Source organism: Varanus komodoensis, unplaced genomic scaffold, assembly GCF_004798865.1.
Source record: "Varanus komodoensis strain SLA01 unplaced genomic scaffold, ASM479886v1 scaffold11, whole genome shotgun sequence".
Lineage (NCBI taxonomy): Eukaryota > Metazoa > Chordata > Lepidosauria > Squamata > Varanidae > Varanus > Varanus komodoensis.
Window position 1 is genome coordinate 16,850,223 of NW_025335317.1, and position 27,824 is coordinate 16,878,046.

At 44.8% G+C, this 27,824-nt stretch overlaps 2 protein-coding genes across 4 annotated transcripts in view; one reads left to right on the top strand and one right to left on the bottom strand.

Annotated features, from left to right (window-relative positions):
- TSPAN15 (tetraspanin 15) overlaps positions 1-11,803 on the top strand; it is a 32,495-nt gene extending 20,692 nt beyond the window's left edge. Inside the window, exons 6-8 of the mRNA XM_044420477.1 lie at positions 7,384-7,431; positions 9,052-9,168; positions 10,587-11,803. Of these exons, the coding sequence (XP_044276412.1) occupies positions 7,384-7,431; positions 9,052-9,168; positions 10,587-10,739 (318 nt within the window). The 3' untranslated portion in view covers positions 10,740-11,803. The remainder of the gene's footprint in view (positions 1-7,383; positions 7,432-9,051; positions 9,169-10,586) is intronic.
- Positions 1-27,824, bottom strand: part of LOC123018410 (broad substrate specificity ATP-binding cassette transporter ABCG2-like) — a 57,011-nt gene that overhangs the window by 5,366 nt on the left and 23,821 nt on the right. For 2 of the 3 annotated variants that reach the window (XM_044420474.1, XM_044420475.1), the window contains exons 11-17: positions 26,321-26,472; positions 24,995-25,084; positions 21,298-21,422; positions 17,602-17,756; positions 16,031-16,120; positions 15,820-15,872; positions 14,471-14,562 (exon numbers count right to left, since the gene is read on the bottom strand). In XM_044420474.1, the coding sequence (XP_044276409.1) occupies positions 14,471-14,562; positions 15,820-15,872; positions 16,031-16,120; positions 17,602-17,756; positions 21,298-21,422; positions 24,995-25,084; positions 26,321-26,472 (757 nt within the window). Of the gene's footprint in view, positions 1-12,160; positions 14,563-15,819; positions 15,873-16,030; positions 16,121-17,601; positions 17,757-21,297; positions 21,423-24,994; positions 25,085-26,320; positions 26,473-27,824 lie in introns of those variants that run through there. The other variant, XM_044420476.1, reaches the window with a different exon arrangement.

Genomic DNA, 27,824 nt, shown 5'->3' on the forward strand with positions numbered 1-27,824 from the left:
ATTATTGTGTTGGCTGCCCACAGTTCATAACCCAGCTGCAAACCCTGGATTGTCTTTATGGGTTATTCATGGTAAACAAGCCATGGCAACCCATGGGTCAATGACATCCCACATGCACCCACTGAAAATGAGTTACCATGTTGTCTGAACCAAGCCAATTTTAAGGATAGGTGAAAATCTACCCAGGTGTTGGGCACTGGCATTGCACACAAACTTACTTGTGGAGAGGTACTTGATGCCCCAAGACAAAGCCTTTATGACACCATCACTGTGCCTTATTTATGGAATTTAAGGGATGGTCCAGATGATGACATCTTCAACACCTTACCCTGCTGTGTTTCCTAGTACTTTTTCCATCTTTTCTCTTACTGCAAAAAATAGGTTAAGAAAGAAAACAAAGAATAGCTGCACAATATCTTATGGTGGCTAATGCCAGGAGCCCTCTTGCAGCTAAAGCTGAAGACCCTTTTATAAGACCCTACTCCTTAATTGCAACAGAGGAAAGGGAACAGTAACTTTTCTATTTCTAATGACAGTTGTCGTAATTTCCAGAGCATCTTCCCTTTGACAAATGCCCTTCAACATGCATATTGACTTTTGATAGGTTTCTGGAGCATCCTAGGACATAGGTTGCAAGTCATCAGGGCATTTATATGCTGTTGTGAACAGTACCAAAATATAGTAGCCATGCTGCATGGCTGTGCCGGTTCAAGTCTTGGGTGGATAGTAAAGAACATCACGATTTTTATCCGTGACATTCGTGATAAGTCCTAAAGAGAGCCTGTGAGGTATAGTGGTTAAAAGCATGAGTCTGGGACTAAAGTGATCTCGGTTCCTAGTCCATGAGAAAGGCAGGTTGCTCACCTGTAACTGTCGTTCTTTGAATGGCCGTCTGTGCATTCACACATATGGGTGCTGCGCCTGCGCAGTGCTTATGGCCAGAAAGATTTAAAGCTTAATGGTTTTGGCGGGAAGTCCGCACCCCTCCCCCCCATGGTATAAAAGGGCGGAGTGCCCCCCATTTTCTCAGTCTACTGGAGACTGAATGTTTGCCCCCTCGAAGGAGCGAGAGAAATTGCAGAGAGCTCTAGAATCATAGAGAAAAAATACTAACAGAACCGGTATCGAGGAGAAACGGTACCGTATAAACGCACTCACCGACACCAAGCGGGGCTGATGGGTGGGTTGTGTGAATGCACAGATGGCCACTCGAAGAATGACAGTTACAGGTGAGCAACCTGCCTTTCTTCGCCGTGGCCTCTGTGCATCACACATATGGGTGATTAGCAAGCTTACCAGACCTGGAGGCGGGCGGTGTCGTCATTGAAGAACAGAAGAAAGGATTGCCCGCCCAAAGGAGCAATCGTGCCTGGCACGCACATCAAGGCGGTAATGTCTGGCAAAGGTGCAAGGAGTAGTCCAAGTGGCAGCCTTGCAAATGTCCTGGATCGGGATGCCAGCGGCAAAGGCAGAGAAAGCTGCTACCGCCCTCATGGAATGCCCTCTGGGCCTGACAGGTAAGTCAAGCTTGGCAAAATGATACGCTAGTTCGATGGTCTGCACAATCCACTTCGAAAGTCCCTGCGAACCAACAGGAGAGCCTTTATCATGGTCCGAGTATTTCATAAAGAGGCGGTAAGATTTACGGAAGGACTCCGTGCGAGACCTGTAAAAAGCAAGGTACCGACAAACGTCAAGAGAATGTAATGACCGTTCTATCGGTGTAGTGGGCATAGGGAAAAATACCGGTCAGACAATGTCCTGGTTAATATGAAAAGGAGACACAACCTTGGGTAAGAACACCGGATTGGTACGGAGAACAACTTTGTCCTTATGAAAGTTAAGGTGAGGATCTATCCGGAGTGCGCAGAGTTCACTTGCCCTTCTGGCAGACGTGACCGCGACGAGAAAGGCAGTCTTCCAAGGCAGGAGGCGTAAGTCAGTAGTTGCCAGGGGCTCGAAAGGAGCTCGAGTGAGTGCCTGGAAAATGACCGAGAGGCTCCAAGTAGGGATAACAGGTCAAACTGGTGGTTGAAGGTTCTGCAAACCCGTGAGGAATCGACGTATGAAGGTATGAGAAAAAGCCGAAGAACTCCGCACCTGGCCGCAATAGTAGGCAATTGCAGCGATATAAACTTGAACAGATGATGGCTTAAGTCTGGATTGATGAAGTGATAGGAGAAATTGGAGGATATTTTAAACAGAGGCTGAAGAAGCAACAAAGCTGTTGGATTCAGCAAAGGATATGACGCACTTCCATTTGGCCGCATAAGACCGGTGAGTTGTATGTCTTAGGGCAGATTGGAGAATGAATTGGATATTGGGATGGAGAGTGCTCGGATTCAATGAGGTATCGGGGAAGAGGAAGCTGTATCGGGACAGTGTTGGACCAGCGTAGAAGTTTCGGAATCCACCGGTATCAAAGGGAGCCCGTGGTTCATCCAATGAGCCAGGCTGTCAGATTGAGTGAAGGAAGATCCAGGTGACAAACAGCTCTGTCCTGTTGAGTTATCAGATGAGGTATGAGAGGCAGGCGGAGAAAGGTGCTGCCAGACACCATGGTAGGGAACCATGGTTGACGGGGCCACCAGGGGGTGATCAGAATCCCTGTGGCACCGTCATAGACGATCTTGGCCAGGACCTTTGTTATGAGAGGAATCGGGAAACGCATAAAAGAATGTGTTGTTCCAAGGGATCATGACAGCGTCCCCTGTCGATCCTGGGCTGATCCCGGCACGAGAACAGAACACCTCGCACACCTTGTTCGTGTGAGTGGCAAACAGGTCTATGTCCGGAGAGCCCCAAGTCCGGAAAAGGTGATGACAGGTGTGATGATCCAGTTCCCATTCGTGGGTCATTGACATCTGCCTGCTGAGTGTGTCGGTCTCCTCGTTGTCAGTACCAGCCAAGTGAACAGCGAGGAGGATGATCTCCCTGGAGATGCACCAGTCCCACAGTTGCATCACCAGGTGGGCCATGGGGGTGGACTTTGTCCCACCTTGTTTGTTTATGTAGAATACAGCAACGATGTTGTTGGAGGCTATTTGCACAACATGACGCTGGAGAGTGTCTTCGAACGATCGAAAGGCTTTGAAGACTGCCAGGAGTTCGAGGTAATTGATGTATCTGGTAGTCTCCTGGTGGTCCCAGATGCCCTGTGTATGGCTCCCCATCCAGTAAGGGAGGCATCAGTAAATAGGGTCAGGGTCGGGTGAGGTGGACGAAATGGAACGCCCATGGACAGATTGTGCCACATAGTCCACCATGATAGAGTCCGGAGGACAGAGGTCGGAAGGCGGAGGAGCCGGTGAGGCAAGTCTTGTTGGGGTTGAAACAGTCTGCTGAACCACAACTGGAGTGGCCTCATCCGTAGCCTGGTGTGGGGAACTGTGGAGACTGTAGAGGCCATGTGGCTGAGAAGTTTCTGCACCGAGAGTGCTGGAACAGCTCTGTCCATGTGGATTCGACGAATCGATGAACATAGATTGTCTTGACGACTTTGTGGAAGGAAGGCTCTCGTCAACATGGAGTCGAGATGGGCTCCAATGAAGTCAATGATCTGCCAGGGAGTAAGGCACGATTTCTCATGATTAATACATAGTCCCAAACTGTCCAAGATGGTACAAATAGTCTGAAGTGATGACCAAAGGCCTTCCTTAGACGGGGAGACGATCAGCCAGTCATCCAGGTAGGGGTACACTTGAATGCCATGGAGCCGAAGATGCATACACACCAGGGCCATGCATTTTGTAAAGACCAGGGGGGCAGTAGCCAGTCCAAATGGTAGGATGTTATACTCAAATAGGTCGGAACCGACAGTGAATCGGAGAAGATGCCTATGAGACGGATGGATGGTAATATGAAAGTAGGCATCTTTCATGTCCAGAGAAGCAAACCAATCCTCTCTCCTGAGCAACGGCAGGACATTTTGAAGAGTGGTCATCTGAAATTTCTTGGTTTTGATGAACCTATTGATGCCACATAGGTCCAGAATCGGACGAAGACCACCATCACGCTTAGGAACTGTGAGATATCTTGAGTAGAAGCCGTGGAGCCCCTCGAAGTGTGTGAGTTGTCGAATCGCTCCTTTACGAAGAAGCTGCTGAACTTTGTCAATGAGAACTGATGACTGAGGCATAAATCGGATCAGTCCCGGTGGGGGCATGGTATCAAACTCAGTCCTTATCTGTGCTGTGTGATGGATAAAACCCACTGATCAGATGTGATGGACTCCCAAATGGGGAGTTTACTTTGCAGCCGATCCCCAAAAGGAAGAGGGGGAGGTGGGTTGAGGAGGAGAGGAGAGGTTTGCTCATCCCATCAACACTGGTGTTTGTCAGAGTTGGAGCGACAACGGTTCTGCTGGAAACGTTATTGTTGCTTCCGATGCTGTTGGCGAGGCTGGAACTGCTGACGTCCCGCAAATTGTGAGTAGGGCTGGTATCTATAGGACGGGCGGGACCAAGACCACTTATGGCACGATTGATTAGGGACCTCCATCCGGCGAGCTGTAACCCTGGACTCATGGATCATCTTCATCTTATGGTCAGTGTGAGCATTGAAGAGCCCTGAGCAGTCAAAAGGCATGTCTTCAATCTGGCGTTTTGTCTTGTCCGGAAAGTTGCAATTCGGGAGCCAGGCATGGCGAGGGAGGGCTACAGCACCAATGAGAGCCCTAGAGTCGGAATCGACATGGTATCTCACCGTGGAAAGCTGCTGGACCGCGACCTGCATAGCCGCTTTTATGAAGATTCGGGCCAGGTCTTTCTGCTGACCTAGAAGTGAAGCCATGATATTTTCCAACTTCTGCATTAAAAAATATTGATATCGAGCCAGGGTGGCCTCATAATTAGAGATATGGAGGCTCAGTCCTGCAGCGGCATAGATCTGGCGAGCCAGCATGTTGATCTTACGGCCCTCTTTGGTGCGGGGCATAGTGTGTCCTCTCAACTCATGCCCCTGAGAAGACTCAACAACGATCGAGTTCGTCTCAGGTGACGCAGGAGGAATGGATTATCCTGTTCACGGACTTGATACATGGACTCGTATCGTCAGGAAGTGGGTTGAGGCTGATTGGGGTAGTTCCACGGCTCCATCATTGCCTGGTGAAGAGTGGTAATCAGCAGCAAAATGATGGCGGCCGACTGTTTGCCCTTGACAATATTGTAAAACTTGTCAGTATTGGGATCGAAGCGGTGCTGGGCCTCAATCTCAAGTGACCTCGTAAGCCTTGCCATTAGTTCCCCAAAGGTTACCTAGGGCTCCTCCAGTGAGCTGGGACCCTGTGTGGAGATCACTGCGTCTGGTAAAGTAGAAGCCACTTCGGAATCCTCCGAGTCCGAATCGTAATGAGGCAGAAGGCTAGAGAAAGAGTCAATAGGCGAAGTGGGACGCCTGGGCTGAGCCGCTCTCGAAGTCAAAGGAGCATCTCTTGGTACCGGAGAGAGGGTGCAATCGCACACCGATGGGTAGTAACCATATGGTGGATAATCATCCCATGGCTTGCGATGAGACGGTCTATGGGGCGGTTGCACCCATTCTTCCAAGGGGTGAACGGAGGTGCGCTGTTGATATCGCACCTGCTGAGGAGCAGCCCTCAGGGAAGGCTCGGGTGATGGTTGAGGAGTAGGCGAGCGAGCCATTGGAGGAGAGTCCCGAATCTCTCCATCGGAGATTGATCCCAGCAAGGGAACGTCCTGTTGCTCAGGTGAAGAAGGGATGGAAGGAGCGACCCGTCTTGGAGACCCAGGTGGGGTCACTTACATGGCCAACTGGAGGGCCTGTCCGGTCGGTGTCGGTACCGAAGCAGCCGTTGGAATCAACGGGGCGGATGAACCCGAGTGATGGTGCCGGGAATGGTCGGGTTTCTTAGGCTTGTGAGCTTGTCCATCTTGTCCTTCTTAGGCTTCTTATGGCCTGAGGACTTGTCTGATCCACTGTGCTTCCTCTTCTCCTTTTGCTTATGCAGAGATGCAGAGGAATGTTGACCCTCCAGCAAAGGGGCACCATCAGCCGATGGGCAGGGCGGAGGTGTAGTGGAGGATGAGGACGGAGGAGCAGATTTGCCTGCCAGTTGGTCAGATTGGAGCAAGGCTTGGTCCCACAGGTGCTTGCACAGGCAGTTCTCCCAATTTTTCCTCGCCTGCTTAGTAAAGGCCTGGCAATGACCACATTTATCGGTCCTGTGCCCTTCTCCAAGACAGAGAAGGCACACATCATGTGGGTCAGTAGATGATATTTTAGACTCGCACTGGGAGCACTTGCGGAAAGCCGCACGCTGCGCCATTGAAGAAAAAGGGAAAATAGCAAGGTAGAGAAGAAGAGGAACAATATATTTGGGGCGGTGGGGGGGGGTTGGAAACAGGAAAAAGGGAAATTGAGAAGAAAAACTTCTAACGGAGGGAAAAACTTGGAATCGTAACGTCCAAGAAAGATAATAGCAACTGGATAAACGTGTACAAACTGAGAGACGAAAGGCCCAAGGCACAGCGAATGGCGGTCGCAAGAAAGACTGGGGAAATGGCGGGCACTCCACCCTTTTATACCGTGGGGGGGGAGGGGTGCAGAGTTGCTGCCAAAATCGTTAAGCTTTAAATCTTTCCCGCCATAGGCACTGCGCAGGCACAGCACCCATATGTGTGATGCACAGAGGCCACGACGAACAACCATGGAGCCAACTGGGTGACTTTGGGCCTGTCACAGACTCTCAGCCCAGCCTAAGGACAGTTGCTGTGGGGATAAGATTGGGAGCAGGAGGATGAGAATTGTGTAAGCTGCTTTGAGTTCTGTGAAAAAGTAAAAGGCCAGATAGAAATCTAATAATTTTGTAAAAGGTTGGCTGTGGGTTGTTCACAGGTTGTTCTCTTGTGGCCCAGTGAAATTTGGAATATCCTCAGTAAATGGCTGTATTACTAAATGCTCTATAACTTCAGTTTGAAGTGTAATCATTGAACAAGTATAGTAGATGAGCTTGGAATCTGAATCCTTTGGGCTCTGGGAGACTTCTGTGTTGCAGTAATAATTATGGTGGAAGGCAATTAATTTGTGCTAACAAACCTAACTTTCAGTTTTGACAAACATGACAGAAGTAGGCTGTAATTTTTATTTTTTCAACTATTTTGGTAGTTATATGGAATTCTATCTGTTACTGAAAATAGAAAGAATCTTCAATACATGAGTGGAAAACATTTTTTCTCTGTAGCGATATCTGAGTTTAGATGCGTTTAGTTTTATAGCTTATATTCAGGATGGATAAAATAGAGGCAGACAAATAGAGGATGATTATTATATAGCCTGTCTTACCCAAAATTATAAATTATGCTATATAAATTTACTTGTTACATTGTACTAATATTTGAAGTGTGCCTATTTTTTCTTCTGCAGACAGCAGTTATCAACACCATGTGTGGATATAAAACTATTAACAAAGAGGTAGGAGCATGTGTTGATTGTTTTTTGCATATCTGGGTTAGCTTTAAGGCACTTAAAATACCTATAGTTTTGAGGATTAGTAATTTTACACCCTACAGCCTTGAGTTGTGTCTGCACCCTCATTTCTGCTGATGACAAGGAAGGGTGAACTCTCTCTGTGCCTGCTCCTGTGCTGTTTTTATGCCTTTACAAGCCACCTGTGCAAAGAGCTGCAGCTGAATTATTTGAAAGTCATCTTCAAGGGACGATCCGGACATGAGCACACACCCGTCTGTTGTTGAGAGTGGGTAGGATTTCCTGTAAGCAGATCTGTTTGCGAATATTTATCCAAGCTGCAGATTTATGGGAAGTAGTGACTGGGATTGCTTGATTGTGGAAGGACAAGCAGCCTCGATAACGTCTTTCCCCCATGTGTGTGTGCCGGCTGCCTGCTGCCTCATTTCTGTAATTAGCTGTGCCAGTCATGGATTGCTCTGTCAACTGAACTCAGCAGGGGTGGCTTCCAGACCATCCCAGGGCCCTAGAATAAGCCATAGCTTGCAGGATGTTTTATAGGTCAATCCCACCACTACCTTGCTGGGTTCAGAAGACATGGCTCCCTTTTCATGATGCAGGTAAGTATGGAAATAAGGGAGCGCACGACGCATGCACGATGTGCCTCCTTTCCTCATTCTTCAACTCTTCCTTGGGATTTCTTTGTGTCATGAGTTAAAATGCTTCTGTGTGTAATGACATCACTAGAACACAGTGGATGAGACCACATGAAATGCAAATTGCATCAGCTGTCCCTGAAACCTGGCCATTGAGAAAAAGAAATACCCTTGCGTTCACCAGCTTGTATTACTATTCCTGTAGCATGTTGCAAAGGCAGGATAATATTTCATCTAATTTGGTAATAGAAGCATAAAAATAGAAATGAATTGCATGTGATCTCTCTTATCACTTCTTGATTAAAAATTGGGAAAAGATGTCACTAAACAAAATATACATGCATCTGTAATTAAAAACCTTTTAATGTATTTTTAAATATATGGTCTTTCAAAGAAGGCTCCATGGTCCTTTCAGATTAACTAACATGATATAAACAATTAAAATAACTAAATAATATCTATGATAAGCATCTTATAAAGAGCATTCTGGAGCAAAACAAAACAGATAAATCTGTCTGATAGAGTCAATGAACCAAAAAACCAATATTAGATCATGTAACCAACAAAGGCCCTCTCTTTTTTCATTAAAAGAAATTCTAATGTATGTTTTGTTTTTGTTGTGAGCCTCCCTGAGGCTTTGTTGCGATGGGGGCGGCATAAAAATGTTTTAAATAAATAAAAAAATATATTAGTTTTCTAAGAGAGGAAAGGCTATAATAATGGGGCCATCAAAGAAAAGTTGCTGCTCTTGATAACCTGGATTATGAACAGTATAGAACTTGGAGCAAGGTGATAATCTCTCAGATAATCTTTGTGTATGGGGCAGGCTTATTCAGTAATAGACATTCTATAAGAAATCAGTCTTGCCCATTTTATCTCTGAGTGGGGCTGTTAGTGTTTAAGATATGGCATATGTTTTCTCACTGGTCTAATGAGGCTGCTACTTGAAGTTATGTTTGTTACTTTACAGCGACTGAGTGTTCAAAATATTATATATGTGAGAGGATGCACCAACGCAGTCCTCATTTGGTTTATGGACAACTACACCATAATGGCTGGCATTCTGCTTGGTATATTGTTACCTCAGGTAAGACTAACTAATAATGCTTTGTGAACCACCCAGGGAGCTTTGGCTGTTGGGTGGAATATAAATTCAATAAATAATAGTAAAAACTAATAAATAATATTATTTAGAGCCAGTGTAGCAGAGTAGTTAAAGTGCTGGACTAGGATTCAGGAGATTGAAGTTCTAGTCCCCACTCAGCCACAAAGCTAACTGGGCAACTTTGAGCTGTCCCTACTTCACAGGGCTGTGAGGACAAAATGGAAAGGAGGAAGATGACTATGTAATCCCCCCTTGGGTTCTTTCTAGGAAAAAGTAGGATATAAATAAATAGGTGACCTTTCTTCCTCCCTTTTCCTTCCCCTTCCTCTGTTTCATACTTGGCTTTGAGCCAAATGTCCTTCCACCTCAGAAGGAGCTGACAGAGGGTCCGTGCCTTCCTTTGTGTATATGTTTCTCCTCTCATGAAGGGATTAAGAATGGCCAACTTCGTGGGCTAGAAGTTTATTTTGCAACACTTTATGCACAACCTTGATGCATTGATAATTTTAGTACTGAGAGCTACTGGGCTGCATCCAGGAGCTGCCTTCCATAGATGGAAGGGCTCCCTCTTGGAAGTGGCCTCTCTGATTTCCCTCCCCACTACAGCACACTGTTGCATCCAGCAGGGTCCCCACACCCTCCGAGTAGCATTTCCAGGAAGCTGGATGGGCTGCCATGGGGAAGGGGAGGCCAGGAGAGTTGCTTGCACAGGCCCAATATATGCACTTGGGTTTGTGTGTTTACTTATTTCATTTCTATCCCACCCAATAGCCCAAGCTCTCTGGGTGTTTCACAACAATACATCATGCTTAGTAATCCCTTCCCTCTTCCATTAAATTTGTAAGACTGCCAGTGCTCTTACTGTAGCGTGTGGAATAACTAATACTGGGAGAGTGAGGAACGATAATATTTTTGGTGTCAGGGTGGCTGACTTGGGAGGAAGACTTCCAGAAGTTGGCTTAGTAAAATATTTCCTTTGTTACTCTGCTTGTGGCATGCCTTAAGCTCAAGTAGCATTATTTTGAAGGCTGCTTCTCGAATAAGCACTTGTAGTTGGGCCGATGCCAGAGCATAAAACATGGGCGCTTGTTCTCAAATGTGAGGGATGTGTATACATAAAATTCAGCACATTCAGAAGTGGTTTCCCTTTAAAGCAAAGTAGTTTAATTTTGCTTCCCTTTACTGTGAATTTAATGGAGATGTGCCAAGTGGTACATGCCTGGGCCCTCCATTCTTGCCAAGAGGAGCAGGTATTTTGGACTTGGGTAACCATGCCCAAGTACATAATGTGAACCGCAAATCACCCACTCCCAAATGAGTGGAGCCATAACATGTTTTAATGCACACAGTGTTTGAGAAGAATGATGTATCCTGGTATTTGTTGACACTTTATTTTACAGTTCCTTGGGGTGTTGCTAACTTTGCTTTACATCACCCGAGTAGAGGATATCATTGCTGAGCACAAGTCTGACGAAGCCCTGCTTGCTAGAGGGAGACAGGAAGCTGACATTGAATTTACTGGTGCTGGGTGCTGCATGTGTTACCCAGGGTAATATCCTATGCAAGACAGATGTCGAACCGCCCTTTGCATTGTGCCTTGAATATAATCAAGTGGTTAAACTCATTGTGATTTGCAAATGGTAGTGCTTAGGAGACAAGCCTCAGGCCTGTGGATATGATTAATTGGAAGCACTTCAGTTTTGAGCATTCTTTATCACTGGATCTTGTCTTGAAATGTCTTGTCTTCTGTGGTATCTAAACAGTAAACAGCATAACTAATCCAGTAGAAAAAATGTACAGTACCGTTTGTAGAAAAAATGACTGTACAAGGGATCTGTAAAGATAAAATCTGAACTTTATTTCAAGCTATTTTTTCTAGTCATTTTTAGAAAATGGCAAGTTACCAATGCAGGAAATGAATTCACAGAACACCTTGGCTGCATTAAAATGATCTTGCAGCGACTTTCCTGCCTCAAAGTGATGATTTGACAGAAGTAGATCCATTTCCTAATTTTAATGAAGGATACCTGCTACTGGTTTACATTAGCTTATTGAATTTTTCTTTTCAAAAACTTGAATTTCTTGCAAGCCCTAGTTGTTACATTTTTATTATTTTCAAGCTGTTGCCCCCAGTGTAAGGCACATTTTTTTCACAGCAGTTGTAGGACATTGCAAAAGACATTTGGAAGAATGTTCAAATGTAGATTTTTGTGTGGAAGCCTTAATACTGAACCTTTCAAGGTTTTTTTTTACTCTTCAGATTGTATCTTCATATTGATTCCTAACCAATGAAGTCTTTTAGGGTAGTTCAAGGAAATGATCTCCATTACGTACCTGTTCAGTCATATTTTTATGCTGCTTCAGATGGGCTAATTAACACTGTCTGGAAGTCTTGGGGACTCTTTTGTGCCTTTCTAATAAAAGCCACTGTCTGACTCAAGTCAGGTCATGATTGTTTTGTTGCCAGTTTTAAAAAAAATCAATGTATTACTGTACATATTTTTGTATACTTGTATTTGCTGCCCCTGATTAATTTGAGCCCTGGATGTATTGCACTGTATTTGTCTCCTTTTGTCCACTGATTGGAGTCTTTCTTTGTACAGGTGTGCCTTGAAAAGTGGCATTGTTTATATAGAAAATAAATTCTATGATTTTGTAAAAAAAAAATCTGTACTAGATCATTTTAGTACAAACTTCTAAAAAGTGTTTGGACATGAATTTTAAAAGAGTAGCTAGTTCTGAACATATAATCAGCCTCTTTTCATACCCCATGCTCTCTCCAGATTTTTCATAACCATTGTAGGCAAGAAACTACACACATAGTTATGTTGGTTTTGTGGGGAAGGACCCTTCACTTTGGGAGCCAAAAAAAAACGGGACTAAAATGACTTAGTTCTGCTCAAACTTTGTCTGATTCCAGTTCACATTCCTAGAATAATTCCAAAAACTGGGAACCAAAAAAATCCAAAGTGCTGTTGTTTTACGCATTTATTTAAGATTTATAAGCTATAATTTAGCAGACACCCTTCCAAGATAGTATACAACAAAACTTACAATCACAAATATGGAGCAAGGAGATTAATATTAACAGATATAAGTGGATAGCACCATATAACTATTGACCCTGATAGGCCTAGGTAAACAGGTGAATCTTTAGGGCTCATTTTAAGGCCTCTATTGATGGGGGCAGGTAGACACCAGTTGGAACAGAGTTCCATAGGGTGGGGAGGGGACACTACTGAGAAGGCACTACCCCTTCTACCTGCCAGCCTAATTGGTCTTACTGGTAGGCACTGAGTTAGGGGCTTGGAGGTGATCTCAGGGTGCGGGCAGGTCTAGCAATGTAGGAAGCTGCTTTATATTGAGTCAAACAATTGGTCCATCTAGCCCAGTACTGTTGACACTGACTGGCAGTAGCTCTCCAGGGTTGCAGGCCTATGTTTTTCCAGTCCTACTTGGAAATACTGTGGATTGAACCTGCAAGCACAGCATGTGCTCTGAAGGTCCCTCCTTCAAGTAACCTGAACCCAGACCAATTAGGACTTTAAAGACCAACCAATACCAGCACTTTAAATTGGTCCCAGAAATATGCTGGAAACCAGTGAATATGGAAGAATAAAAGTGTCACATGATCTGACTGCCCAGCCCCTCTCGGTATTTGAGCAGCTGTGTTTTGTATCAGGTAAGGTTTCTGAACTGTCTTTAAAAGCAGCCCTTCATATGATCTGGTGTAGCCTAGATTTCACTACAGCACCAATAACGAGCAAAGTTGGCCCAGTCTAGTTAGGGTAGTCATTGGCATGCCCACCTAAGGTGCCAAAAGGCTCTCCTGGTCACCTGAATGTCCCCAGCTGGGGAGACAGGTCTTGAGTGTCATATGCAGATTGATGATACCTGAACCCAACCACCTGGAGGTTTTTTCCAGTGATTTCCTGCAGATATTATAGAACATGGGTGACAAAATAGAACTCGGTGGCAGTCCTCCAGGAAGGCCTGAAACTAGCATATCCTGGTGCTTGCCAAGCCTTTCCAAAGCATGCATCCAAAAGATCCCGAGCATAAGCTAGTACACAGTAGCACACAATTCAAACTAGGTTTGAATCCAGCTTTAAGCACATGCAGCTGGGCTGATGAACAGTTTGGCCTGTGCAGTCATTCTCCCGGCTGCCCTCCAGCCCCTGAAGAGCCTAAGCAAAGGGACAGCGGAGCCCTGCTGAATGGGGACCCCTCACCAATCGGGCAAAGACGTTTTCCATGACCAGAGTCCATGGAAAGTAAATCCTGGGTCCAATCCAGTGTATGAGAATTTTTTCAGGATGCATTCGTAGCTTGGCCAACTTGTCCCATGCCTACTTAGAAGAACTGCAAAAGCAAATCCATCCAATAGTTAGAGGCTGCATTAGCATCAACACACATCTGATGTCGTTCATGTAGGACACTGATTTTGGAGGTGATAGGAGACAAGAAAATCCTGCCTACAATCTTACACACGTGATGGCCTTTCTGCATATATAAGCACTTGATGGTTCCGTCATCAAGTAAGGCAGGTTTGTGAAAACCAGCCTTGAGCGGCCATAAACACGCTAATGAACAAAAGACAAAGAGCTGGAGGAAGGGACGGCCTCTGCTAGTGAAAAGAGCAGAGGAAAGGTGCACTGGTGCAGCAGGATAGGTCGGTAGAGAGGTACAGCATGTAAGAAACTACATCCCTCCTTGTATTCTAGTTACCATGTATGGATAGAACAGACCAAGGTCAGCCAGCAAAGCACCTATTTAAACCAGCATTCCTTGACTTGATGTGCCTTCAGAATGTGTTGGACTGCAAGTACCAGCATCCCCCACCAGCATGGGTCCTGAGGGATGCTTGGAGACCACATCAGGCTGGGCAAGCTGGCTTAAACATTTTATTTTTAAAGACATTCAAGCCTTGGATGTAAACCTGTTTTTTTTAGATTTCCTACAGTAGTAGGATTGCACCTGTTTTTGGCTTTCCACTTGATTAATGTACAAAACATTAATTTGGCAGACCATCACCATTTGGAGGGGGGAATTCTCAGAGAGCAAACTAATGCACGTTCACTATGAAATAAATCCCACTGTGTCCAATGGAGTATTCTTCCTAGTAATCATATTTAGGACCGCCGCCTCAACTTTCTAAGAAGGTAGAGAGGGCAACTCCAAGAGGAGATGGTCTAGCTGCTGCCTTAACAACTCATTAAGATGGTGGCCTATTTCCAACGGTTTACTCTTAGGAGCTGGATGTATGCAAAAAAAAGAAACACACTCGTCAAGCAGAGAAGGGCCAGATGATTCTCCCAGAAGCCCCAAGTGCTATAGTCAATCTCTTGCTGCTCCATGTACATCTCTCCCAGGATCCTGAAGGGAAGAAAACTGAAAGTAAAGCTCCCATGCTTACCCATAAAATAATTTAAACTCTTATTAGTTTATGATGAATGCAGTGATAACAGTGCACCATTAAAGTAATTTAAGGACACGCCTATGCATGTTTAGACAGAAAAAAGGCCTACAGCTAGTGTGGTGGCTGAGAGTGCAGGACGGATTCAGGCGATCTGGGTTCTAGTCCCCACTCAACCATGGAGCTCACTGGGTGACCTTAGGCCAGACACAGACTCTCAGGCCAACCTACTTTGCAGGGTTGAAGAGAAGAGAAGATTGAGAAAAGAACTATGGATGTCGCCTTGAGTTCCTTGAAAGGAAAAAAGGCAGGATATAAATATGAATGAATAAATAAATGGCAAAAGAAGGGGGACCCATTTTCTTCTCATTGCTGAGTTCTTGCTTACTGGTTTTTTATAGGTGCTTGCTTCCTCACAGCTACCTGAAGAACAGCCCCTATTCAAGGGGAGTTGGCTTCCCCACAGAACAAAGCCTTGGTTAGCAATAAAATCCTGTGCTCTCAGGCCTCCTGAGCACCCTAGGGTGCCTTCACAGCTCCCAAGTAACCAGAGATTCCAAAGAAAAATTGACATTACAAATCTGGCAGTATTCTGGAATATTTCCCTTAGGGACAGATCTTTCAGTGCATTTCATTTTTCAGAGAAAGTCCTTTTAAAAAATAAAGGTAAACTCAAAAACTTTATCACAGACTATTAGTTGCGCTCCCAACAGGCCTAAATCCACCCAGTGAGCTTCATGGCCAAGTGGGGACTAGAACCCAGATCCCCAGGTCTTCAGTTCAACACTTTTAACAACCGGATCACACTGGCTCTCTCTTACTTATGACAGAAGCTCCAAATCTGTGGTCAAGGTAGTTGATTCCAATGCTCTGTGTTTGATGTGCTCTGTAAGCTGAACCATCACCTTAAAGGCAAAACCTCTCGGTAAAAATCACCATGCACAAGTGTTCACTGTTTCTTTGCCTTTAAGGCCACAGAAAGGTGCACTGCGTTTGGCATTGCTGGGAATACACCAGCTCCTGTTCTTGCTGACATTGCTTCATGGTGAAGGAACGGTGAGGGGAGCTTCTTGAGTATTTGGGAAAAAGCCACTCGGGGGGTTAAATTTGATTTCCTACTCAAATACAGGAAGGAGGTTGATTTTTACTTGGGAATGCTTTCTCTTGTTCTCAGCCGTGTGGTGCTTGGGATTTGTTATGAGAGCACATTTATTTACCTGGTAGAATTTAGGTGGAAGGTTAGCCCTGTAAGTTCATTGATGGTTAATGCCTGAAATGGAAAAAAGGGTTTTTACAAACTCAAATGACCGAAAAACCTTTTGGCATGAAGATCGGGGAAACATCTGATTTTTGATTATTAGTTTGTGACACCCTTCACTTCAGCTCCCCCTAAAGGAAACGGTCCCTCCAAGAAGTACAGTGACTCACATTCATGCCGTATCTATAGATACTGATCCACTTGATCCAGGACAGCCAGTTCAACATGGAATTAAGGTTTACAAGGAATCCACCAAAAACCTGGAAAATACAACAGTTGACCAGTAAATGAACGAACAAACAAGCCACAAGTAAGTTCCACAGGATTCCTCAGGCAATGTCAGATTTGTAATGTCAGTTTTTAAAAACTGTTTCTGTATCTGAATGGTTTTTATATTATGTTTTGTTTTGCATTTTTAAGGTTTGAATCTTGCCTGGAGGTTTTGGCTATTGGGTAGTACAGAAATATTAATTACTACTACTACTACTACTACTTCTACTACTACTACTACTACTGGCAATAACAGAAAAACAGTTGCTTTCAAAAGACTGACAATAGTAGCTCCTAAGCCTATGAGCTGAGAATCTCCTAAAAATGCATACTGCAGAGTTGGAACAAAAGAACATATTTAAAGGAAAGCTGGTTATCCATAGCAGTTACTCTAAAATTTCTTCATGGAACATGGGTTCAGTCTGTTGGCCAGCAGCACCTTCAAATATAACCTTCCCTAACTGGTGCCTTCCAGATGTGCTGGACTACCATCATCCCCAGCCAGCATGGGAATTATGGGAGCTGCAGTCCAAATATAAGGAAAGCACCAGGTTGTGACAAGCTGTAAAGAATGTGCACTTTCTTATCAGATAATTCACTTTTCCAGTTCTTTCTCCACGTTCATTAAAATATGGACAAAGCACTATATAAAACATGTTTTTAGGATCAAATGAGGCATTACAATGGGGGGGGGTCTCCAAATTTTTGGGGTCTGTGGGCACATTTGGAATTTTGAGAGGTTATCATGGGCCTGCTCACAAAGTTGCTGCCAAGGAAGGGGCTTGTGCATTCATAAAATAGTTCCCTGGCAGATATGGCCAGTCATGAAAGGCTTTTTTCCCAGAATGCAAATTGGTGAGTGTAGGAAATAAGCAACTCATTTAAGAACCTAAGTACAATGCAGAGCTGAGGACTGACCTTCTAAACACAAAGAACAAATAAAGGTGATGCTAGAGGGCAAACACTTGTTTGCAGCATGGCTGCATCCCGGTTTGTAAAATAAAATAACGTTCAGTAAAAGCTGTTAAACACACATAAACATCAGGAGAGTCTGCCAGGCACCAAAAGAGGTGTGCATGTACCATGGGCACCATGGCTGAGATTACCATGTTACACAAATGCACGTAACTCCCAATGGCCCGTTCTGATGCTCAGAAAAAGGCTGGCTGCTTTGGAAGGGTATATTTGAAATCGAGGAGTAGCAAGGCATTCCTAAGCCCCTCCTGCAAAAGTGGCATAGAAGAACCAAGAACTGGTACTTCCTGGGTTTCAGCTTGTACATAAACTCACATTGTCAACATCTTAGGGTTTGTTTGCTTCTGTCACTCCTTGCTATAGGCTAGAAATGTCATACACAGCGCTCAGCAACTAACGGGTGTGCTTTACAGGTCCTAGTGCATGTCGTTCCAAAAGGTGCCCTGTCCAGGATGGTTTCGAAGCACGATCTTAAAAAAAGACAACAAGAACTTGCCATCATGAAGACGTAGGGAAGGGCAATCAAGAGGTTGGCCACAGCAAAGGAGTTGACACTGGCGCTCACTAAGAAAGCCAGGCTGACGGCTGCAAGGTTGGTGAGGCTCAGAGACAAAACATATAGGAAGAAAGCTATTGCATCTGGTTTGAGACCTGGAGACGGGCAGAAAGAGGAGAAATGGATAGCATGTCAGTGTCTGTAGTGTTTTTTTTATACTGGCATCCATTCAGCTTTGACTTGGTTGGCTTCTCTAGTTGCTTCCCTCTGAGGACCAAGCTAGACACTCTGGCATAATTAGTAAGTTTTTGTACAAGATTCCAAAAGCCAGGCCTGCCCTCAATGAAGAGTGGCATAGGAGGAAGGGGTGCTGTAACCCTTTGGACTGACTTTTCCCCAGATTCCAAGGGCATACTATTTTTAACATAATTCTATGCAAATTTAGTCATATAACCTTTAAAACAAATTAAAAACAAAACACACATTTTCCCTATAACCTAATGCATGAAAATACACATTTTGAGAGGATTTGCACATTTTTGGGAATGCAAATTTACACAACTCTGAATGCGTGAAAATGTGTATGAACACTTTTTCACAAAATCTGATTCTGTCAGTGAGTGGGCGATTCAATGAAAGGCACCTGACAATCTGTGAAACGGAGAAGATATGGATTAAATCCCCTGATGTGGACCAGGTCACATACAGCTACAACTTACTTTTTAAAAGCCATTTGGAGGCCAATTGCTAATTGTGGAAATTACATTGTCTCTAGATCTGCATTGTATCTTGAACAAATATTTGCTTGTGATTGCCAACAAAGATGACATTCCTGGGAAAATAAAAACAAAGCTGGCGTGGGCTGAAGCACTAGGATGATTAATGGTCCTAGCGCGGGGGTCGGCAACCCGTGGCTCTGGAGCCGCACGTGGCTCTTGAACCCCTCTGCTGCGGCTCCGTCGCTCAAAACACGCGCCAGCACAGCTGCTGATCTGCTCGAAGCTCCACTCAGGAAGGCAGCGCTAGCCAGTTAAGTAAATCAGCTAGTTAAGTGAATCGCTACATTCCTCTGCTGAACAAGCTTCCTGCAGGCTCTCATGTTACGCGATTCTCTTTGTCCCAATGTAATCGACTTCATTTGAATGTTAAAAGCTGTGCTTGAGACCTGTCACAATTCACAGCACTTGACTATTTATCTGCTAATCAGTCACTAAACACACCTATATCTGAGACCAGGCCAATTTACTGAGCTTTCCCCCCCTCCAACCATGGATCAATTCGAAGAAAAGAAAAGTTTCTGAAGAAAACCGAACGTTTAATGGTACGTGGGTAGATTCATTTGCTTTTACTGCTGACGAACTTATGGGGTTTGCTGTTTAATGCATGCAGCCCTTTAGCACTGACTTTGACTTCACAGGAAGCTGTTCTCCTATTCAAAATATATGAAAGGAATCCTACTAGTTTATAATGTAAGATTAAAAATAACTGTTTTTAGTGACTGAACAAGAGCTGCAGCTAAATCATAATGAAGATGTAGATCTACTTCTTTGTTTTAAGAAGATTCTTATAAAAATTCCAGCAACATTATTACATTGAGAGAGGGATGTTTATTCAATATTTCACCACATGATAAAAGGATGAGGGCACACAGAAGCAGACTGCATGTTTGGTTTGCTGCAGGTGGCATGTTTGGTTTGCTGCTGGTGGATAATATAAGTTTGGCTTTTTATTTCATAAATATGAGGAGGACTCAAATAGACATTGACTATTTGATTTGAAAGTAATCTTCAACCCAGCATCTTTTTTTTTTTTTGGAGTTCAAAATGTTTTTGTTGCATGCAGAAATAAAAAAAAAATGTTTTCTCTGTAGCAGTTCATTGATTTCATAAATGCAACACACTATAGTTTTTTATACATAGCATAAAGGTAAAAAACGATATATGCAATCTTCATTTTAGATGTCAAAAGGGTTTTGTGGCTCCTGGTGTTTTCTTTTCTGTGGGAAATGGGTCCAAATGGCTCTTTGAGTGTTAAAGGTTGCCGACCCCTGTCCTAGTGGTAGAGAAGGAAGCAGATAAGAAAGATACTGCAAGTGTGAGTACAAAGAACCCCACTGGAAAGAAGTTTGGCTTTTCAAGGCTTCTGCATAGGAAAGACTAAAACGGGTCATGGAGTAAGGTAGAGGTGACAAGAAGCAAAACCGTGGAGCTGTTCCACTCTTCTTCCCAGCAATTTCCCCCTAGGGAATGGGAATGTAACAAGGATGGGCAGGGAACAGACTGTGCGCTGGTGGATGACTGGCTGATTCCTAGCAGTTGTCAGTTGCAGGATTCTTGTGAAGAATGCTGAGCTCAGGTGGATTTTGGTCTGTATCCAGCCAGTCATGTATTTCTAAAGATGAAGTGTAGTTATGAAGAAGACTGGATTTTGCCTCTCCTAGTTTGAAAAACTTGGCATCAATTGAGGTCCTCCTCCTTCTCTTCTTCCTCCTTTTTGCCTTCTTCTTCTCCTTCTCCTTCTCCTTTGTCAATGTGTTTGCCAGCTTCTCTTCATTGGTTTGTTCTTTGTCTTCCTCTCCATGATGGTGAATTTTGGGGGGAAAGTGGCTTGGTGGCAAAGTGTGCTACCTGTGTGCAGTGATCCAGAACAGGCCCCTGCATGCTTACCTTACGGTAAACCCAAGAGAGATCAGCTGCATGTGGTGTATGCCTTTGTAGACATGCAACCTTTGGTGGGAATGCTTGCTCCTCCCTGGCTCCTGCCATCACAAAATAGGGTTGGGTGAACTGAATCAATGGGGCTTACTTTTGCCTGCAAATGCACACACCAGGCTAAGTATCTTCATGCAAAGGCAGAAAACAGGTAGCCCAACAGCCATAGGTAGAGCATAGCTGTCAGGCTCTTGTGAACATGCCTGTACAAGGCTCAAGCATCTTCAAGAACAGGGACAGGATTTCAATTTCATGGTCCACCACTTTGGTTTAGGATCTACAGCACAGTGCAAATTCATCCTATGCATACTTACTTAAGACTGCAGCCATGCACACCGATGGGCTGCCTCTAACTCTCTAAGCTTGGAGGATTACAGGCATTCTATGGAGAGCAGAAGGAAGGCACAGACACAGGCGGCCTCAGCACTTTTGCCTGGCAAAAGACATCGCCTGTTTAGACAGGCAAGGTGCTTTCCCTCCACGTGCAGCACGGCAAGGCTGAGGCACCAGGATGCTACATAGGATGGGGGGGGGGGTCCCATCTTCTTCTCCCCCTGCTCCCTGGAATGCACACAAAGCAGTCTTCCCGTGCTGGCTGCAAGGGTAGAGGGAGGGAACCCCAAGTTCAGAATCCCAGCTCCAACCTCAGAGTGAGCTTTCAGAGCCAGAGCTTGGACTCAGAATTCTTCTATGGCACCTAGACGGCTTCCAGTGGCCACAGAATTGAGCCCTCAGCAATTTACGGGCCTGGATTTTTCAAGAGTCTGAGCAACCAGCACGCATGAAATAGTCCAACAGATATTGTTCTATCAGTAGACTACAGAATCCCCATGCTGTCCTTGACACTTCACATTTTGGTATTATGTACTTCAATATTCTGAATGTTTGGAGTATTTTTGCAAGCCTTGGACCTTTCACATTTCCTGCATCCATCTCAGCTTCACTAGCTGATGGTTCAAGGCCTATTTCATTACAAGCCACTCACCCATCATGAAATAGGAGATGGAAGAGAACAGCAGCACAGGAAAGATACGGTTGGGAAGAAGATCAGCAAACACTTTTGCCAGAAAGTAAGCAGAGGTCCTATAGTAATTCCTGGCGCTCTCGTGGCTAGGAAAATAAGAAAAGACAGTCAAGGAAGTGTTTTGAAAGCCATGTCATCCATGTGCACTTCAAGAGTAAAGAAAGTTTTCTGCAGGGAGGGGTAAATAAGTAACATTCAATATTCCTAGGATTCCCCAAACTTTGTTTTGTGCCCAGTTCCCATTTGCAACTGCTGCTGGCTTTGCTCAAAAAAACAAATGGAGCAGTGATCAAATCTCCCGCAATTTCTGTCACAGAGTAAAGTGGGGCTGTTTTAGTCTGCACGAGCAACTGGGACAAATCAGACTGAGAACTGGGAACAAAAGGAATGTCTTACTGGCAAATGTATGCTCTTATTCAGAGCTTTGAATAGAGTAGGCTTGCATGATTTTGCAAACAAAATGCAAATTCTCTTCCATCTCATTTTTAAACATAACAAAAGCCACAAAGAAGGTAGATTCGAGTATCTTCTTCCATTGTAGAAGAATAGTAGGACAATGAAATCTGAAGTTTCCCCTCACGCTAGCCTGGTGCTTTCCAGAGATGTCAAATTACCATTTCATGACCATGCCACCCTGAATCGCTGGCTGGGGGTGACAGGAGTTGCAGCTCAGCACACCTGGAGGCTGCCAGTTTGGGCATGCCTAGGGCAGTGATGGCAAACCTTTTAGAGACCAAACTGCAACCCAAAAACCACGTATCGCGAAGTGCAATAGAACCTGAAAACTGAGATTTTAGTTTAGAAAAAACAACTCACAGCCAAAGGAAAAAAATATATATATTCTTGGCAGCACACTGACCGGCCATGCAAAAGCTCTGACGGGTCGCAGCTAATGAGTGGCGGCACGTGACGTCATAGCCTGGTGCCGATGCTCCTTTCTGAGCATGCGCATGGCCCCTGTGTGTGCTGTTATCTGATGCTCGGCTGCTGGGGTGATGCTGGGGCAATTTGGCCTGCATACCGACAGGGAGGGCTCTGCGTGCCCACTGTGGCCTGCGTGCCATAGCTTCACCACCACTGGCCTAACCCTACCCTGGTGCAGTCCCCTAACCCTAATATAGGGGTAAAATTCCTTAGAAAATAATGCGATTTTAAAACACCTTCCTTGAGTAGCTTTTTCTAAACAGCTCAACATTACTGCTCATTGAACACACATTGCAACCATCAAAGTAATACCAGGGCACCTCGTTCGTCTAAGCCTAATGCTACCCTGGGGCACACCCCTATCCTTACTATACGGCGAAAGCTCCATTGAAATGAAGGCAATTTTGAAAATGCCTTCCTTAAGTAGCTTTTTCTGCACAGCTCAACATTACTGCCCGTTCTAAACACATTCCAACCATCAAAATCATACCAAGACACCTTGGTTTTCTAACCCTAACCCGGTGCAATCTCCTACCCCTAATATAGGGTAAAAAAGCACTGAAAGGGACGATTTTGAAAAAGCCTTCTTTGAGTAGCTTTTTCTGCACAGCTGAACATTTCTGCCCATTCTAAACAGATTCCAATCATCAAAATAATACCAGGACACCTCCTTTTTGTAACCCTAACCCTACCCTGGTGCACACACTTTAACCTAATTTTAACACCCTTTAAAGCTCCATTGAAAAAAAGTTTTTAAAAAAGCCTTCCTTGAGTACCTTTTTCTGCACTGCTCAACATTTCTGCCCATTCTAAACAGATTCCAATCATCAACATAATACCAGGACACCTCCTTTTTCTAACCCTAACACTACCCTGGTCAACAACCCTAACCGTAACACAGGGTGAACGTTCCATTGAAAAGAGGGTGAATTTGAAAAGGCCTTCCTTGAGTAGCTTTTTCTGCACAGCTCATCATTCCTGCCCATTCTAAATACATTCCAACCATCAAAATCATGCCAGGTCACCCAGTTTTTCTAACCCTAACCCTACCCTGGTGCATACCCCTAACTCTAACATAGGGCTAAAGTTCTATTGAAAAGAGGAAGATTTTGAAAGAGCCTTTCTTGAGTAGTTTTTTCTGCACAGCTCATCATTTCTGCCCATTCTAAACACTTTCCAACCATCAAAATCATACCAGGACACCTCCTTTTTCTAACCCTAGCCGAGTGATGGTGAACGTTTTAGAGACTCAGTGCCCAAACTGCAACCCAAAACCCACTTATTTATTGCAAGGTGCTAACACTGCAAAGCTGAAAAACAACTCATAGCCAGTCCAATCAAATATATATACATATACATATCCTTGGCAGTGCACTGACCTGCCATGCGAAAGCTTGGACGAGTCACGGGTAATGAGTCCTGGGTTGTGACATCATTGCCTGGCACCACTACTCCTTTCTCGAGGATGCACATGGCCCCTCTGTGAGTTGATATCCGACGCTCGGCCCTGGGGCGATGCTGGAGCGACTTGGCTCGTGTACCTACAGAGAGGGCTCCGCGTGCCCGCTGTGGCATGTATGCCACAGGCTCGCCACCACTGCCCTAAGGCATGGGTGTTTTGCATTTCCCCTCCCAGAAGGCTTTGTCAGCATAGCCAACACTGCTGGCAGGTGTGCTTCGAGACCTGGCTGCCCACTTCTGCCCTGGGCTATGGAGCCTAAGTCTCTTCTCTTGGATGGACATACTGGTGGGGGGAAACCTGAGGAATATGGGTGGAAGACGTCACTGTCTGCAAATTGGTGAGGGAGACTGTATAAGTCCCACTTGGGGGCACTGGGGACCTGAGAGCTCTTGATTCTAGTCTCCACTTGGCCATGAAGCTCATGGGCTAACTTTGGGCCAGTCGCTCAATCTCAGCCTGGCCTCTCACATGCAATTGTGCTGCGAGTATAAGATGGAGCTCTGTAAGCCCCCTGGGTCTTCACAAGACAACAAAGGGCGGCATAGAGGGTGGTAATCATCTAGAAACATGTTTACTGTGAAAAAGAGTGATGGAGAGATGCCCTTGAACAAGAGCAGCAAATCTCTGAGCCAAATTCGATTCCAGAGAAGCTCTCAGCATCTATATTTAAGCAGTAGGCATGGTGAAAGTATGAAAAGAAAAAGAAAATAAATATCCTGGCATGTTTCAACTGCGATGTTTCCTGTGAGTAACCAATGTTTAGGAGGAACATGTGAACCTTTTGGAAAGGAGGGAAAACCGTGCAACCATCAGAAAACTGCCAAGCAAGTAGTCGTCAGGAAAAAGGGGCAGAGTATTGGGACTCCGGGCCCAAGGTTCCCTACCCCCGCTTTAGAAAACAACATCCAAGCACATCTGTGCTGGTGTTATAGGAGACGCTTCTATGCTGCGCAGACACTGCACGTCTGCCAAGCTGAGCAGGAGATGGATTCTGTATCTTGTTGGTATTCTAAAATTAGTATAAGGTGGCTGTGCCAGCGCAGGTTGGGGTGGAGAACGTGCACCAGCTGGGTCAGGCTGTTTGATGCTACTGCACAGCCCAAAGCCTGTTTACTTTGGCTTTGTCCGAAGGCTTAGGTGTCTGTGCCAGTGGGCAGCCCAGTCTGATGGCATTTCTGCAAGCACAGTGCTGGAATGGCCACTCTCCATCCATATCTCATCATACACATATGCATGTGATTGGACTTTCCCTGCAAGAGGACAATTGCTCACATGAAGAGTTTTCGGTCATAGATGAAGAGCTCCACGGCAGACAGATTCCCAAAGATCTGAGTAAGGACTGTGAAAAAGAAAGCTCCTAACCTGCAGTGAAATGAACAGATGCATTAGAGAAAAATTCTGCATCTTTATGAAGGTGTAGCAAATGTGTAGGAGGACAGGCTGGGGGATTGGGCACTTCCCAAAAATGTTCAGTTTTCATTGGGGGTGGGGGGCGAGACTGTTCCCACCCAGTCTTTGCAATCACAAACGAAAGCTTGAACATGAATGGGAAATGGCTGCTTGAATCTAACATTTCCCAGGATTTCCATTTGGGAGGCGGCATCAGTTTCCTGCACAGCATCCTGCCCCTATCCATGGCAAGAAAAAAGCAGAATGATGCAAAGCCAAAATAAGGCAAAGCAAGACATGCAGCTTTTACAGTACAGAGCACACTTCACCCTGAATATCATGCCTCCACCTGAGTTTCCCTCCCTCCTGCCCCCAACTGTCACTAGTGAGGACTTCGAAGGAAGAGGAAACTGCACCTCTTCCACTAGGTTTAGACACAATTCCATGATGGAACATGCAACTAAGAATCTACTGCTCAACTCCTGAATTTGCCTTTTTCTTCTCCTTCCCAAACCGTTCCTTCTATGCTGTGTCTTTTAGACTGTAAGTCTAAGTGCTGCGACTGCCTTATTTCTTTGCAAGCTGCCTTGGGAAGCTTTCTGTCTAAGGGGAGGGATAAAAATGCTATAAGCAAGCAAGCAAGTAATAAATAATATACAAGTTAGAATTATTTCACATTTTCTCTCCTGTCTGTTGTGCTTGCAATTTTTGTATGGATCAGGACTAGATGGTATACTTCTCATCCAAGATGCATCCACATGACTCGCTCTGGGAATAATTGTGAAGCTATAGTAAAATTGGTTCATAATTTGATTCACGAACAAGACTGCCAAGACGCTGACCAGCATGCTACTCAAGAATGTATTGTGTGGATAGTGCCATTATATGCTTTAGGAACTAGGTGGCACTGGACTTAGTTGTATCTGGACGGAGGCAGCGGATTCCTAGAATCATAGAACAGCAATGTTGAAAGGGGTCAGAACCATTGGGTCCAACCTTGTGTCTCTTCTGTTCTTACAGGAGACAGACAATGAAATTCTTGTCTAACTTCCCGATTGGCATTGTCCTCTAATCTGTCTGGAACGTGTGTTAAATTTGGCCCAGGGACAGGGTATTTCCAAAAGAAGATGCTGGGATAGGGCAGAGAAGATGGTGAAAAGTGATTTGGGCCCCACCCTCTGATGCAGGATCCCTAAAACCTAACCTTACCTGTTCTGTAAGGCTTCAGGCATTGTGTCAGGTATTTGGTAGTAAATGAGCCCAACCAACACAGAAAAGATGGCGCCCAAAAGAATCTGACCGAAGGAGGTCTGGGGATTCCTCAGGAGTTGCTTCACATTACGGCAGCTCACAACATAGAGCTAGAGAACATCAACAATTAAGTAGTGTGCCATTAAACATACTTTTCCAAACTGTCTGATTTTTTCCCTCTTAGAAACTTGAGATATTAGGACATGAAGGGTTCCTTCACCATTACTTTTATAAGTGTTTTTCCATGGGGATGTCTGCTGAAAGCAGAGCCCCCAACAGTGCTTTTAAGATTGCCCCCTGGCAACCAAGGACCCTCCAACATGGCCAGAGCTGGAGGTGGTGGGATTTGCGGGCAACATACCTAGAGGGAACCAGGCTAGGGAAGGCTGATGGAAATTCATGGGCCGCTTGATTTATTCAACTGGAATCATAAAAGCCTTAACTTAGCTAGGGTCCTTTCACTGCATCACACAACAATGTGCATTTGGGTTTCTTCTGTGGAGTCCACTAACCTGGGTGAAAATTCAGACTTATAATGTAGCTTGTACAGATGTCTGTCTTCGGTAGAAACAGATTTAAAACAAAGTCAATCAAACCTCATGTGTCAAGATACCCACAGGAAGGGATGGAGGAACCAGCAATGTTCAAGTTTGCCTAACTTTTCCAAAATAGAACCTTTGGAGAGCTTGTTTCAGCTCTCACCTATTTGAGTTTCTGACCTGTTTTTAACCCATTTGGAGTTATACATTCCAGATGGAAAAAGTGTGTATTTCTGTGTGTTCTTTTCAAAAGTGTGCACTTTCCCTCCATGGACTAAAGTGTGCAAATGCATATTTTTAAAATGTGCATTTTAAGTGCATTTTGAAATACCCATTTTTTGAATGTGATCAAAAATGTGCAAATTTGTCTCATGAAAAAGCACTCCTGCTCATGGTCAGGATTTTAGATGGGACATATTCACATGATCTAGAAAAAAAAAACTTCTAAGGTGTACTAAGGTGTTCAACATGCCGCACAACATATATCGAACAGGGAGTTGCAGCTAATCGTGGCTCCTTGACAAATGCACCTGGATGATCTTTGTTGCATGGATTGGACACTTTGTGGCATTGTTCAGACACACACCTGAGACCTATAGGAGTAAAAATGCAATGTGGGGAGTGGCCCCTTTCAAAGAGCGAGATGAGCTGGTTATTAGAACCTGGAACAAAATGTTGCCATACAGAGAACTCCTGGTGAAGGATTCTGGCCATTCTACACACGCCCTCCCCTTTTCTGTCCCCCATGTAATCGCCAATCCACATTCTATGGCCACTGAGTGTACTCAGTCCTGACTAATCCCTTCCCCCTACTTAGACGGCTTTTTCCTTCTAAAATTTTCTGTTCCAAGCCTGGAAGACCCTCCCTTTTATGCCTGGGTGGTACTATTTCGTCTGTGCAAGCAATGGTACTCACGGCCCAA